A 16,226-nucleotide genomic window follows, 5' to 3' on the forward strand; every position below is an offset into this window, starting at 1 on the left:
GGGGTAACCAGGGAAATTTTCACTCTCCCCTTGGGTGAACAGACTTGCTTTCCCAGTTGTCGGAGACTTGGTCACATGATGGCTTAGCAGGTGGCAGCACTTGCTGTCAAGACTGAAGACCTGAGTTCGATTCCCTGGGACTCACATGGGGGACTGAGAGAATTGACTATCCCAGACGACGTCAGGAGTGCGGTGTCACCCCCCCCCCCACACACACACACCTTGGGAAAGCCGCACGACCCTAACTTTTGTGGGGCCTTCCTTCTCCCAAAGCAGTCTATGGAGTATCCCAATTCCTGCCTGTCTTCCATCTCTCTTCGTTCTCCCCCTCTGTCCTCTCATGCACTTGCACCTAGTAGGTCAAGCCTGGGCTAATGCTCTTCTCTCCCCGGCTTATTTTCAGGTGACTGCTAGAGAAAACTACATCAGGTATCGGCGGGATGTCTGACTTCCTCTGAGAATCCTCACACCCGCGGTTCTCCTGCTTGCTTCTCTGCCCTCAACTGTGAAGGCAATTACCACCTCCAAGCTTTTGACTCTGCCTGGGCCACTCTCCCGTCACCCCCCCCCCCCGCCGCTTTAATCTTTTTAAAAGAATGCTTTTTATTATTTTTTAAGTGTGTGTGTGTGTGTGTTCCCAGTCCCCTGCATGTATTTAGTAAACCTCTGCCCATTTGTCCCTGCCAGCTATTAGGGGCTCAACTGTGAAGGTCTGTGAAGACGTCATCCTGCAGGTGGTGGGAGAAGACAGCCTCCATGAAGCGTCCAGACCCTGGGATGAATCCTTGGTGCCTGTAATTCAAGGAGCTCTCCAAAGCTTGATTTTTGTAGCTGGGCTGTGGGCCACAATGACCGGAAAGGACTTGGCACTTGAGAAGGAAGGGCGGGTGCGTGTCTGTGAGTGATCCAACCCCATCTCCACACGACAGCTTCCGCTAACACCTTGGTGGACTTACTAACCCACGGCAGAGGATTCTGAGTCAGGCAGAAATCTGTAACTGACCAGGGTGACACAGCTGGCCTCTGACACAGCTGGAATCGGGGCTTACATTAGCAAGTGCTTGCTTCCTGGCTGTGCCCCAAGGCTCCCTTCCCTCTTCCTTGTACCAGGAGCCAATGCCAAGGGCAAAATGGGGAGTCAGGAGAGAAAAGAGAGAGGGGAGCGATGGCCCGGCATGCAGCTGTGGTACCCCTCTCCTGAACTTGCTCTGTGGCTCTGCCCGCCTCAGTGAGGCAGGTTAAGAAGGCTCATTGAGCAGAATGAACTCCCTGGTGGGACAGAAGGCAAGCAGATTCTTCAGGAGGGCTCATGCTAGCCCCGCCCCCCAGGGAGTTCTGCTTCGGATTGGATACTCCAGGTGACTAGGAGGTCTCCTGGGCCTGACACTTCTATCTGCCTGCCACAGGGCCCTCTCCTTATCCTCCCACCGCATGTCCTGGCAAAGGACACAGAGACTGTCCACCTCACACCCTCGACCTCAGCCCCTGCAAGGCAAATGGCTCAGATTCTAATCTGGGCAGGGGTCAGATGCCCAGCTCAGTTCAGCATCCTACACCAAGTAGTTAAAGTCCTGCTTGCCAGGTGGGCACCAGGCTGAATCACAAACTGGGGAGCTGGAAGGACTGGTGGCTAGTTCCCTGCTTGGCGTCCTGGCCAAGCATGGGCCAGAGGCCAAGGTCGCCTGCTGAGCCAGACACCCTTCCTGGCTGGCATGAACCTTCCCTGCGTCTCCATCACTGTCTGCCCCAGCCACCCAAGTTCTGGCACTGCTGTAGGTTAATTAAAGCTGGCACAGCCAGATGCAGTGGGGCCAAATTCATTATAGGGACAGATTATTGCCTTTTTGGCTGTGACAGCCCAACAATGGGCCTCCAAGGCTCCTTATGCCCTTGCTATGCCAACAGGCCTTCCTGAGTTCCCAGGGTTCTTCTTGGGAGTCACAGTATAGAACTTTCCACTGGGCCAATTCTGCTACCAGAACCTCCCCTAGGGTCCTCTCTTTCCTGTGTTCTAGCCCAGCCCAGCTTTCTTCAGCTAGCACTTGATCTGAGAACAGGTGGGGACAGGGGTAGGGGCCTCAGAGGCTGCAATCGGCAGTTCCTGACAGTGGAAAGGTCTCTGCCTTCCAAACTCAGAACTAGATGCGATGCGCTAGGTTCTCATCCAGAGCACGCGACAACCCCATTCTTGGTCCTCTGTCCTATCCCGTGAGTCAATGCAGGGAGGTTGGCTTTTTAATCTTGGCCTTTCACTTCACCCCAACTCCTCTGGGTTGCGTGTGGGTCCTGGATGGTTTACCATCCAGGTTTACCCAACGTCTAAACCTCACCACCCACATAACCATCAGTTTATTCCTATTGTCCCCTGTTTCTGGACTCCGCCCAGTCTCGATAGGTTGCCCACCCAGGACAGGGAACCCCCCCTCGATGTCCCAGCCCCCTCCCCCAACCTCAAGTTGGGTGGATGCGGGCGCAGGGTTCCCAGAGGCGCAGAACGCGATGGGGAAGCTACCTAAAGTGCCGAGAGAAGCCCTGGTCCTTCCCCATCTGGATCCGCGAGGGCGGCGCGGCAGGTGCGCACCGGGTAGCGGGTGGCAGAGCCCGCGATGACAGAAAGGGTACCCGCGACTCCACGCGTCTTTGCCGGGCGAGCGTGCATGGCCCCTCCCGGCCAGTCCCGCATGGTGGCCCGATGCCCGCCCCTTCTTGGTGGCTCCGCCCAGTTCCGCCTTTTCTCTCTCCTCCCTTGGACCCTTAACTAGCTGGTGCTCCTGAAGGAGTGGAGATCTCGGCGATTCCAGGCTGTTAAGCTCCTTCCTTTGGCTCTCTACTCTGTCCCTCTCCAAGAGTCTTGCCCGGGACATCACTCGCCCTGCGAGTCCCCCTTACAGTGGCTGCAACACTCTGCCACAGCCAACACCGTTTAGAAGAATCCCCTTTTGTAGTACCTGGGAAGGTAGAGGACTTCGAGGGAGTTGGCCAATGAAGGAAACTTACCCAAGGGAAGTAGGGAGGAGGAGGAGACCTTGAATGCCCAGGCCAGGGCCAGAGAGTACCTACACTCCAGAGCAGTGGGTGGTCATGGTAGGGTTTAGGGATTAGAGGGGAGGCAGAAGAACCCAGAGTTTTGAGGTCTTGGTCCGTCCAGGGAGGGGGACGACGCTGGGAGCTAACCCAGTAAAAGGTATGGGATGGGACAAGAGGGTAAATTTTTTTTTCCGCCAGTACTGGACTCGAACAAAGGTTTCACACCTGCTACTCAAGTACCACTGAGCTACATCCCCAGGACTTTATTCTTCTTATTTTAAGATAGAGTCTCACGAAGTTCCTCAAGCTGGTTTTGAGCTCGCTTTAATCCAGACTGGACTGGAATACTTCCCTTTCCCTTTGCTTTCCCTTTCCCTCCCCTCCCTCCTCCTCCCTTTCCCTTCTCTTCTCTTCTCTTTTCTTTTCTTTTCTTTTCTCTCTCTCTCTCTCTCTCTCTCTCTCTCTCTCTCTCTCTCCCCATACCCTCAGGACAGTGTCAAACTTGCTGTACAATTACGGATAACCTTGAACTTCTGACCCCCTGCCTTCATCCCCTGGGTGCTGCGGTTACAAGCACATACCATCAGGCCTGGTTTTATTCCAGCCCAGGGAATCAAAATGAGGTCTATGTATGTGCTAGGTAAGTACACTGCAAACTGAACCTCATTTCCGGCCTAGACTTTGAAGTTTTGATCCTCCTGCCTCAGCTTCTTGAGTAGATTGGATTGTAAGCCTGTTCTACTATGTTTGACTGAATGGTTAAATCTTTAAATACAGAAGTGGAGCCCCTGCCTAGAATCCCCCAGTGAGGGGCTGGGGTGTGACTTGGTGTAGAGCACCTGCCTAGAATCCCCCAGTGAGGGGCTGGGGTGTGGCTCAGTGGTAGAGCCCCTGCCTAGAATCCCCCAGTGAGGGGCTGGGGTGTGACTTGGTGTAGAGCCCCTGCCTAGAATCCCCCAGTGAGGGGCTGCGGTGTGACTCAGTGGTAGAGCACCTGCCTAGAATCCCCCAGTGAGGGGCTGGGGTGTGACTTGGGGCCCGAGCTAGAATCTACCAACGAGGGACTAGTGCAGAGCTCCATGGTAGAGGGCTTTCCTAGCAAGAACAAAGTCCTATGTTCAATCCCCAGCCCTGAAAAACAAAACAAAAATACCAGCAGGGCAGGCTGCTCCCCGACACTTCAGTCCCCTCCACCCATTCTTGGCCCCACTGCCCAGTCGTAAGCTCTTTGAGCTATTTCTCTTCAGTGGCGGTGGCAGTGGCAGCAGCGGCGGCGGCGGCAGCAGCAGCAGCTATGCCTCCTCATGCCGTGTCTCCCTTGCCCTCCCCCATGCCTGACGAGTCTCATCCTGAGCACAGCTCCTGACGGCAAGCCCATGACTGTCCCATCATGGCCGACGCATTCATGGTGTTACTTGCCAGCATGGTTGTCCCAGAACCAGTCACTCCTAAAGGCTATGAAATTATCCACTGGGCTGATGGCAGGGAGGATGAAAGGCATGGGATGAATGACCACGCTGCAGTCTGGACGTGCTGTCTCAGGGCCAGGCCACTGCCATCACAGAGAAATCCCCAGATAGGGTGGCAGTGGTGGGGGCATTTGGCCAGGGGACTCCAGACAGCAAGGTGTAGACACCGGGGAACAGGCTGTACGTGGACCGATCTACCACACTCACCTCCGCAAAAAAGAGCATTGCCATCTAGAACAACCATTCTCAACCAGAGGCAATTTTGCACCCACCCCACCCCACCCCTTGAGGACAGCTGGCACTATCTCAAGACATTTTTTGGCTGCCACAAAATGACAGCTGGGAGAAGGATGTGCTGCTGGTGCTAGCGGTAGAGGCCAAGGCTTCCAAATGGCCGATGTGCATGGGACAGCTCCCAGTCACAGAGAAACTGTGGAACCCCAAAGTCACACTGCGGTGTGCATGTGTGCTTTATGCATGATTGCATGAATGTGGGCATATATGCAGAGTGTGCATGCACTTATGTGCTTATACATGTGGAGGGCTGAGGCTGATATCCAGCTCTTCCTCCATCCCTCTTCCACCTTGCTCATTAAGGGAAGGTCTCTCAATCAAACCCAGAGCTCATCGATAAGGCTAGTTTTGCTACCCTGCTTGCTCTGGGGAATCCTCATCTCTGTCTTCTGAGCTGAAATTACAGATGAACGATTAACGTGGGCTTTGGGGATCTGAACACTGGTTCTCATGCTCATGCCAAAAGCACCCAAGCCACTGAGCTGCTTTACCTACCATAATGTATAAATATTTTTATTTTTTCTTTTGAGACAGTATGTCTGGCCGGTCTCAAACTCATAGAGATCCACCTGCTTCTGCCTCCTCAGCACTGAGATTAAAGGTGTGTGCTACCATAAATGGTTTTGTTTTATTTTGTTTATTTGAGAAAGGGTCTCATTATGTAGCTCTGACTGGCCTGAAACTCATCAAGTAGACCAGGCTGTCCTCAAACTTACAGAGACCTGCCTGCCTCTGCTTGTGAGTGCTGGGATTAAAGACATGTGCCATTATGCCTGGCTTTGTTTATTTTTTTAAAGGTTTATTTATTATTATGTATGCAACATTCTGCCTCCATGTACGCCCACATGCCAGAGGAGGGCGCCAGATCTCATTACAGATGGCTGTGAGCCACTATGTGGTTGCTGAGAATTGAACTCAGGACCTCTGGAAGAGCAGCCAGTGCTCTTAACCACGGAGCCATCTCTCCAGCCCTGAGTTTGTTTATTTTTAAATGTTTGTGTGTGTGTGTGTGTGTGTGTGTGTGTGTGTGTGTGTGTGTGTGTGTGTATGAGAGAGAGAGAGAGATGCCTTTGCCTGAGTGTGCATGTGGAGGTCAGAGGTCAATACAAGATGTCTTCCTCAATTGCACTCTACCTTATTTTCTTTCAGACAGGCTCTCTCACTGAACATGGAGTGAACTGATTAGACCAGACAGGAAGACAAGTGGGTCCCAGGGATCCTGCCTCTGCCTCCCCAGCACTGGGGTTACAGGCTGTGCCACTGTACCTGACTTTTACATGGATGCTGAAGAGCCGAACTCAGGTGTTTTTTACAGGAAGCACTTCACATGAAGCTGTCTCTCCAGCATTATATAGCACATAAATATTTTCCTTGTGTGGTACGGGGGATCACACCCAGGTCTAGGGCATACTAGGAAAGAACTCTACCACAGGACTATCTCCTGTTTTTGTTTTTCTTTCCTTGTGCTGAGGGCTCTTTATGTAGCTCAGGCTGGCCCTGAACCCCGTCTGTAGACTCAAACTTGCAACCCTACCTCAGGTGCCTGAGTACAAGGTTTACTAAATGTGTGCACCCCCACGTTTGGCTCCAAGGCATCATGGTGTCATTGACACAGGGGTTCCTCTCCCCCTCCAGGCCTCCAGCTACCCTCCTCCTCTGCTTATACTCAGTGCAATTCACTTATAGGGCGTCTTACCCAGAATCCTGTTGGACGCACGTAGGATAAACCCTATTTACCAGACAGTCAATGGAGGTCAATTCCCATGTTCAGGGTTGTACCACTGGTGAAGGGCTCCCAGGGCTCCAGGTGGAAATTCCAGATCACACCACCTCAGCCATGCCAGTTGCTTTATTCTCTACCTGCCTCCCCCTCCCCTCCCCCAACAGATACATCCCCGCAGCTGCTCTTCCTGTTCCCTCCTGGACACATCACACTTTCCAAACTGCCTGTCCTGTCCTAATTAGAAAGCCATTTTACCACCTAATCAGACTGAGATTCCTTGGGGGACAGACCCAAATTAGGCTCCGAGTAGCAGCAAGAAGTGCTGTTGTAAGGGGACACGATGCCTTTGCAAACTGTGGCCACAAACCCGGACACATTCCAGGTCTTGACTGCCCTAAATGATCGCCACTCACCCTATATTTATATCAAGTACTTAAAGTGTGATTAATGAGAGCCAGATAAACTCTATAAAAATTGGGCAGTTTTTATGGTAGCCCAGGCTGGCCTGAAACTTGTTGTGTAGCCTAGGATGACCTTGGACATCTGTGCCTTCTACTTCCGCCTCTCTAATGTTGAGATTGTAGGTGTACGCGACTATTCCCTGTTTTGTTTTATTTCCCTGTATTGTTTGAGTGTCCTAGAACTCACTCTGTAGACCAGGCTGGCCTTGAACTCCTAGAGATCCGCCTGTCTAAGCCTCCCAAGTGCTGAATGTTGGGATTAAAGGTGTGCACCACCACTGACCGGCCACCATCCCTGGTTTTATGTAGTGTTGGGAACTGAACCCTGGGCCTTTCTGTGTAACCCAGGTTAGCCACAAACTTGCAGGGTTTTTTTTTTTTTTTTGTTTTTTTTTTTTTTTGCCTCAGCCTCCCAAGTGCTGGGGTTGTGTGGTCATCCAAATTTATGAAAAATTCATCCATATCAATAACCACATGTACTTAGTGGCTACTGTGGGAGAGGGTTCAGGATTGTGATCTCACTCCACAGTTCTCTCCTCTGCTGGGGTCGCTGCTGTCACCCCCAACTCTACCCCCCCACCATAGGCCACTCTTCTGTGTTCCAAGTGGCTCTTAACCTCCTCGGAAAAATTATTTATTTATAGCCAGGGACTTGATAAATTACCCAGGCTGGCTTTGAACTTGTGACCTGCCAGCTTTAATCTCCCAAGTAGCTGAGATTTCAGGTGTGGCTCTGAAGAAAACTCTCACATATATACACATGCGCACACACACCATTCAGCAGCAGCAGCATCACCTACCACCCTTTGTCTATTCATCCTCCTGTTTAAGCCTTGGTTTTCTGCCATGTGGGCTCCTGGACCGGAACAGTGATTCCCCATTGTCCTTGTTCAATGGCAGGCTAGGGTGCCCCTGCTCTTGAGGGGGCTAGATGAGACTAGATGCTTGGTGTTGAACTCTTCTTGGTGACTGACTTTCGTGTCCCCAGGACTCTCTTTGGGATCCCTCTGAGACCCAGCTTTCTGAGCTGGAGTGCTGACACCTGCTGAGTCCCTGTCCTGATTGCAGGAGTCTGGGTTAGCAATGGGCTGCCTCTGAACTTGGATCTCAGAATTAGCTAGCGGGGCTGGTATGCTTCATTGTCCCTTCTGAGACTTCTCTAAAAGACTGCACTCAAATCCCCAACACCCAAGAGCTCATCACACAGTGGGGACGTTGGAAGCTGGCCAGCTCTAGGAGGGAGGAGGGAGGAAATGCAGAATGGTTGGGAGGGTGGTGGCGGTGGGGAGGTGTTGTCTGAAGACCCCTCTGCCACGTTACCCTCTTTTCGAAGCCCAGCTGGGCGCCGCCCCCTCCTCCAACAACCTCCTCAATTTTCCTGTCGCACTTGACACCCGCTGGCAACATAGGGTTTCCATTCATCCTCCCAGTAGCGCCCCAGGGAAGCAGCGGGCAACCGGGGCATCCCGGAGTGTCCAGGGGTTCCCGCTTTTTCCGGGCTCTAAAGCTAGACCACCTCCTCCCTTCCTGATCTTCAGCTGACAGGGGCCTGTCGATCGCTTGGGGAGGAAAAACAGCCAGCAGAGAGGCAGCCGCCGCTGCCGCTGTCCCAAGAGAGGTGGCGGAGACAGAAGCCCCGCAGCACTGAGATAAAACCAGAAAATCTGAGCAATCCTCCAGCTGAGTCTGACCTGGAGACAAACGCACCAAGTTCCCTGGGGACCGTCGCGTCCCCCTACAAGCCCAGCCCTCATGGAACTGGGCAGAACCGAGCTCTGCCTGTCACCTCCCCAGGAAGTCCTCAGCCCCCTGCATCGGCTCCGAGACAAATTCCGCCCTAGAAATAACTTTTTTTTTTTCCTATCCAGAGCTTTTTCTTCTTCTCCCCAGCAAGAATCAGTCCCCTTACTCACCCCAGGCAGCTCATGGTGGCCTCTTTCGGTGGCCTCCAGTGCGTTTCGCTGCGGAGTCGAGATGCTGAGCCCGGGCTGGTGGGGGCGGGGGGCTGGCCAGCTCAGTCCCTGACATTGGCCAGGCCCAGAGGGAGGGGCAGACCGCGGGGTGAATGGCAGCGAGGGGAGGGGGCAGACTGAGCCCGGGAAGGGGGAGGGGTCGGGGCAATCGCTGGCCACAGAGGCAAGAGCCTGGAGAGAAAGCCAGGCAGGACTCAGAGAGGCTGTCTGATTGCAGTCCTATGTAGACGAGGCCCTCCGTGAAGGAGACCAGGGATTGGAGATAGATCCTGGGTCACTCCAAGCCAGAACCCACCAGAAATTTCCTCCAATAAACTTAGAGGGTGAGCAAACCCAGCTCAGCACAGCAGCTAGCAGGGTTCACGATCCTGTGACCGCCACCAATTTGCTCTGTGATCCTCTCAGAATCTCAACTTGACTATATGTGCAGACTCAATTAGGTGACAGAGTGCCCTTCAAGGATCTAATGTGGTCCTTGGCACATATCTGTCACCACCGCCACCATCATCACCATCATCAAACTGATATCAAAGAGCCCTAGTTTAGGGGCTGGGGAGACGGATCAGTGGGCGGGGTGCTTGCCCAGAAAAGCACAGACCCAAGTTCCAACCTCAGCACCGTGTGTATGTGTGTGTGTGTGTGTGTGTGTGTGTGTGTGTGTGTGTGTGTGAGAGAGAGAGAGAGAGAGAGAGAGAGCAAGAGAGAGAGAGAGCGTGCACATGTGTGTGACATACAGTGGCTCTGGGTAACTCCATCATTGAGATGGGGGAGGGGCAGACAGGTGGAAACCTGGGGCTCTCTACCTGCAGAGCCAAGTCTAGCTAAAGTGGAAAGTTCCAGGTTCAGTGAGAAAGCTTGTCTTAAAAATTAAGGTGGAGTCAGGCAGTGGTGGTGCACACCTTTAATCCCAATACTCAAAAGGCAGAGACAGGCAGATCTCTGTGAGTTCGAGGCCAGCCTGGTGTACAGAGAGAGTTCCAGGATAGGCTCCAAAACTACAGAGAAACCCTGTCTCGAAAAACTGAAAGAAGAAGAAAAAACTGAAAGAAGAAGAAGAAGAAGAAGAAGAAAAAAGGTGTCTGGGTGTGGTGTTGGAACAATCTTCATCCCAGAGCTCAAGAGACAGAGGCAGGAAGATCTTTGTGAATTTTAGATTACCCTGGATTATATAGCCATCCAAGTTCAGGCTGTCCAGAGCGACCCTGCGTACACACACACACACACACACACACACACAGAAGGAGTCTGATGTGATGGTTCACACCTGTAATCACTTGGGAGGATGGGGCAGGAGAGCCTTGAGTTCAAGGCCCCACCTGGGTGACATAAGGAGACCCTATGTCAAAACAACAACAACAAAAAAAAAACAGGGGGGGATATCAAGAGACAGAGGGTGATCACTGCCTGTAGGGCTGGGTGGGTGTCAGGACCCTCACAGAGTTGTTTCCTTCTAAGGTGCCACTGCTTGGTCACAGTACAGGGCTGGGCGTGTCTTGGTGTCCTATGGGAGATTCCTGCCCTCGTGGTTTGCGTGGAGTCAGAAACTGTGGCTTTACCTCAGGAGGCCACCCCTTCCAGGCCAGCATCAGCTAGCTTCACCGCCATCACAAACACAACCGCTGAGACAGGCTCACCTTGGTCACCAGCTCGAGAGCAGGGCCCCTGTCTCACTTGGACTGGAAAGACACCCTCCTTGAGTGAAACCCACTTGATCTTCCCATCTTGACATCAACAGGGATACCTGAGGTTGTCCAGGACTGGCCCCTGAGCCTCGCTGGGCAGTACCAGAGTGAGAGCCCACACCAGCTCATCCACCTGCTGCGCGGCAGCGAACTGCTTCAGTGCAGCAAACATCTGCTCCTTGGCTGTGGGCCGGTTCCCCAGGATGTCATCCACCTGCGAGGAGAAGATGCCAGGTAGAACCACAGAGAGCCCTCCGTTGACCTCCACAGGACAGCCGGCACAGGAAACACTGGCCCACCGGACTCTACCTCTAATGTCTCAGGTGCCCTGAGACAGGGACTATGAATATCTTCACCTTGTATCTAGAGAGCTAAGATCGCAAAGGCTGACAGAGGAAGGACTTACAGAGTAGTGACTTGTGGAAGGGCAGTTCGCACAGCTGATGTGATAGGCAAGGTTATCGGATCGGGATTCGAACCCAGGATCCGCCATTGTTGGCTTTTTTTTTTAAACATTTCTTTGCATATCTGCATCTGTGAAGGTCAGAGAACAGCTTGCAAAGTCAGTTCTCTCTCCTCGTGTGGGTTCTAGGGACAGAACTCAGGTCCTCAGGGCTTTGGGTGAATGCCTCTACCCGCTGAGCCATTTCATAAGCCCAGGAACAGCCATTCCAAGGAATCTAAGGATCAAAGGATTTAATATAAGTGGTTAAGCACGTGCCACGCGCTCACTAATTGCTGGTTACTATTATTATAATACTATGCTGGTGTTTCATTTCGCGGCACTGTTTGCTAAGGGTCCCTACAGAGAATATTCTGGTTCAACAAAAGCACTATAGAAAGCGTGCCCTGAATTTTAACTTTCTGAACTTTTTTGGGGGGTGTTCTTTCCCTTCATGCACATAACTAACTAATGCTAATAAGGGAACAGCTATTCAGAGGGGAGTGGGGGCCATTGAAACTGGGTGTGCAAATGCACGCAGTGTTCCTGGAAAGCAGCTTGTTCATATACCTAAAGCTCTCTCTCTCTCTCTCTCTCTCTCATTGTCTCTGTGTCTCTCTGTGTCTCTCTCTGTGTCTCTGTCTCTGTCTCTGTCTCTCTCTCACACACACACACGTTAGGTTTTGTTTCTGTTTTGCAGTACTGAGGATGGAACCCAGGGTTTCTTTCAGGCTAGGCATGTGCCACTAAGCTACATTCCCCAGCTCTCTTTGTGTGTATGGCGTTTACGTGTGTACCTACCTGTTCATGTGTGTGCATATGGAGGCCAGAGGACATCACTGGGTGTCTTCCTCAGTGGCTCTCCACTCTCAGCCTTAAAAAAAATTTTTTTTTTGAGATGTCCCACTCAGCTGTCCAGGCTGAGCTTGAATCTCCACTGCAGCCAGGTAGGCCTGGAACCTGTCGTTCTCCTGCCTCAGCTTTCTGAGTAGCTAAGACAGCAGATCTGTGTCACCAGACTGAGACAGTTTTCTTTTCCTTTTTCCCACCCACCCCTCCCTTCCTTTCTTTTCTTCTCTCCCTCCCTTCCTTTCCTTCTGTTTCTCTTCTGGACAGATTCTTGCTATGCTGTCTAGCCTGGGCTCAGACTAGGTATCCTCCTGCCTTTTAAGTGCCTTGGACCAAGCTAAAGCCCATTCTTTCATTCAGTGACCTGATATCTATGAATTCATTCACGCAATATCCTGACAAAGCAGGCTCATGCTCCTATGAGTGAAGTTAATCTTTTTGTCAGTACATTTTTATTACATTGTGTGTGTCTCTGTCTCTGTCTCTGTTTCTGTCTCTGTCTCTCTCTGTGTGTGTGTGTGTCTGTGTGCCACAATACATGTGTGGAGGTCAGAGGACAATCTCTGGAGTCTGAAAGTTCTCTCCTTCTGTGAACTCCAGGGACTGAATTTAGGGGTCAGGCTTTTGCAGCAAGTATGTCTTTTCCTGCTGAACCATTTTGCTGGTCCTACTACTGAACCTTGGAACTGAAGTTATGTCTGACAGCTTTCTTTTTTTAAAAAAAAGGGGGGGTCTAAAGAGACAGCTCCGTGGTTAAAAGCGTTTGCTGCTCTTTCAGAGGACCTGGGTTGGGTTCCCAGAACACACCTTGGACAGCTCACAACCTCCTGTAACCCCAGTTCTAGGGAATTCAATGCCCTCTTCTGGCCTCCATGGGTACTGCACAAACATGATACAGGTACACTCAGTCATTCACGCATACACATAAAATAAACAAATCCTTGAAAAATGTATTATTATTGTATATGTGTGTGCACTCTTTGGCCCAATTCTGGAGTTCAGGGGATAACCTTGTGAAGTTGTACCTCTCCCTCCACCTTTACATGGATCCTGGGGGTGGAATTCTGGCCACCAGGTTTGGGTGGCAATTGCATTTATGTACTGAGCTATCTCTAAGGTCCCAACTGCTTTCCAGGTGGTTCCGCTAGTGCATCGCGGCAGGCTTTCTGATCAGTGAGAGCAGAGGATAGGGGATAGGTTGGCATTAGCAGGTGAAGCCGAGGGATTCTGAGCAGAGGTCACTTCCAACACTTGGGATCTCTGTGCATCACAGTCTAAATGCCCATCAGCGATGATGGATGGCTGCTCATCTGCCTGCAGCCCAGCTTCAAGCACAGGTCCTGGCGCACAGCGGGCACTCCATGCATATTTATGGGGTGGAACTAAAGGGCAGCAGATACACAGCATTTTCTGAGGTCCCCGGCTCACCTCTGCTGTCTTCAAAGTGGTTAGGACCGTCTGTGACACCAGCCACCACCAACCCTAACCCCTGCACACCCGGGATGCTGCAAGGGCTGCAGGTTTGGAATCAAAGCCAGAAGCAACAGCCTCATTTCAAAAGAGTGTGTGGCTAGCTGCAAGGATGCTTTATGTAAGAAAGAGGAAAAAATAGCTCCCCCTCCTGGGGCCCGGGCCACAGAGCGGTTTTGGTGTCACTACCCAGATGTTCCCAACCTACATCGAAGCGTGCGACTCCATCACGGGGCACTAATGGGTTTTCTATTAAATATCAGTGACTTAAAGAAGCAAAAACTGGGGCAGGCCGAGCACTGGTGGGAACCCGGGTGGGGGAGCTGGTTACTATAAACTAGTGGGGGTTCCACAGAGGCCATCTTTTATTGGCATCTACCTACTTTTGGGGAGTGCTTGGTAGGCCCCAATCAGAATCTACCATTCACATATCCCCAGGCTGAAAAACATCACGTCAGACCTTCCCCGATTGCCTGGCACAGTCCATCTTTGCCAGCTATATATCTGGACAAGTCTATATGTCCACTCTGCCTTTCTAGGGGCTCTAACTGCTGCCTTCCAACTCTGCAGGAATTAGATGGGACAAGCTTTCTGCTTGCTTGCTTCGTCCCAGCAAATCACCTGGGACAGTAACAGACGTGATTTGTTTTATTTTTCTTCCTTCCTTCCCTCCTCCCCTCCCTCCTCCGTCCTCTCTCACCCCCTCCTCTCTCTCTCTCTCTCTCTCTCTCTCTCTCTCTCTCCATCTTAGACATCTCTGGGTTATCTCAAGCATGCTAAATAAATGAGGATGACCTTGAACTCTTTCCTTTTACTTTTTAAAATTATATTTCATATGTTACGGGGGAGGCGAATGTGTGTCGTATCATGCAGGCGGGGCTCAGAGAACAATCTACAGGCGTCTCTCCGGCTTTCCTCCCAGCTGCCCCTTTTAACTCCGAAGCTTCCCATTGAGATGAGGTAATCTTACATGGTTACCAGCCATTCTGGAAAACCAGCTGAACTTTCTGTAGAGAACCTGGTGTGTGTGGACAGTAACTAGTTTAGTTTCTGAGACCCTCCAAATCCTAATGGTCACCCCCCCATGCCTACCCAAGACCAGGATCAAGGAGTTTCCCTTCTATGGAGGACAAGCTCAGGAGTTCAAATGCCCTTGTCAAGAAGTAGAAGCTAAGTTTCCAGGCTTAGCATCCAGATGAAGCGGGATATCTATGTTCCAGAGAATTCCCTGGTCACTCACAAGTTCACTCTTTGTTCTGCTGGAGCCTGGCCAGATGAGGAGCAGGAACATCTGTCTGTCTATCTATCTACCTATCTATAGCATCTCTCTACCTACCTACCTACCTACCTTCTATTTATCTATCTACCTACTTATTATCTATCTGCCTACCTATCATCCTCTATCTATCTATCTATCTTCTACTTAACTACCTATCATCTATCTACCTACCTATCATTTATTGGTCCATCTATCATCTATTATCTACCTATCTATGTGTCTCAATCAATCATCTATTTATCACCAGTCTACCTACCTGTTTCTATCTATCTACAGACATCTATCTATCTATCTATCTATCTATCTATCTATCTATCTATCTATCAATCAATCATTTATCTATCTGCCTGTTATCTACCTACTTACTAGTTTAGCTCTCATCTATCAAACACCTGTCTATTAATTTATATATTATCTGTTTATCATTAATCAATGATCCAGTGAGTTATGAATCACGTTTTAGAAGCAGGGTCTCATTATGTAGCCCAGGTTGGCTAGGAACTTGCTTTGTAAATCTTCCTGAAGAACTTTGTTCACCCAGCACTCAGAAGGCAGAGGCAGGTAGATCTCTGAGTTCAAGGTCATCTTGGTCTACAGAGAGCGTTCCAGGATAGCCTGGGCAAAACAGAAAAACCCTGTCTCCAAAAAAAAAATCTAAAACAGACAGACAAACAAAAAGAAGTTTGCTCAGGTGACAGCCCAGGGCTGTGCCTAGCCCCTTTTTCCTCTGGGCGCCCTACCTTGCAGCTGAACTCCTGGGCCTTGCGCCTGCGCTCTCTGTGCACAGCGTCTGATTTGGGGCGGCCAGCCAAACGCAGCAGTTCGCGGCCCAGAGGGAAGCTGCGGTCGAATCGCTGGGTTAGCCAGGCTGCTGTCAAGGCTGTGGGACCACCCTCGGGGCCGGGGAGTACACCGAGGCTGGGTGGCACTCGAGGGCAGCGCCGTGCCAAGCGCACGAGGTGCTCTCTGCTCAGACCACCCACAGCCAGTCCCTCCACCTCCAGGATCTGGTCCCCAGGCCGCAATCCTCCGGCGTGCGCGCTGCTTCCTTCAGCCACTTCCATCACGAAGCAGGGCCCAGAGCCGCCCAGCTGGAAGCCGAAGTCCTCAGGCCAACCTTGGTTGGTGGCTGGCATTGCTGCTGCGGCGGTCCTGCTGGAGAGAAAGGAGAGGGAGAGAAGCCCGTATGGTTCTGTGAAGGCCTGCTTACGCCTGAGTCCCTCTACTGGTTTGCTGGACACAGACAGGTGTCAAATCCTGTCATATCCCACAGAAACATCAGAGGGGCTGGAGACACACATGTGGCTTTTAGGAAGAGGGTGGAGGACAACTGGAGAGCTGCTTAGTGCTTCAGGGGATACCAAGGCTAAGTGGGGAGGGGTCTCTGAAGACATCACCAATCTGCATTACCCTTAGCTCTGGAGTGTAGAGAGGAAAATTCCTCCTCTTTGCTATGAAAGACAAATGGTATTTATTTGAAGTCTTAACTTGAGTGTCTTGGTTTGGTTTGGGTTTGTGGTGCTGCAGGTTGACCATAGGGTCTACCTCTGAGCCATG

At 51.4% G+C, this 16,226-nt stretch overlaps 1 protein-coding gene across 2 annotated transcripts in view; it reads right to left on the minus strand.

Moving 5' to 3' along the window:
- Positions 1-15,819, minus strand: part of Grid2ip (Grid2 interacting protein) — a 43,140-nt gene extending 27,321 nt beyond the window's left edge. Inside the window, exons 1-2 of one of the 2 annotated variants that reach the window (XM_087903311.1) lie at positions 15,410-15,819; positions 10,689-10,843 (exon numbers count right to left, since the gene is read on the minus strand). In XM_087903311.1, coding sequence (XP_087759437.1) covers positions 10,689-10,843; positions 15,410-15,805 — 551 coding nt within the window. In that variant the 5' untranslated portion in view covers positions 15,806-15,819. Of the gene's footprint in view, positions 1-2,512; positions 2,641-10,688; positions 10,844-15,409 lie in introns of those variants that run through there. The other variant, XM_087903310.1, reaches the window with a different exon arrangement.
- Positions 15,820-16,226: the final 407 nt, after the last annotated feature.

The sequence above is a fragment of the Myodes glareolus genome, chromosome 2 (genome assembly GCF_982192425.1).
Source record: "Myodes glareolus chromosome 2, mMyoGla1.1, whole genome shotgun sequence".
Lineage (NCBI taxonomy): Eukaryota > Metazoa > Chordata > Mammalia > Rodentia > Cricetidae > Myodes > Myodes glareolus.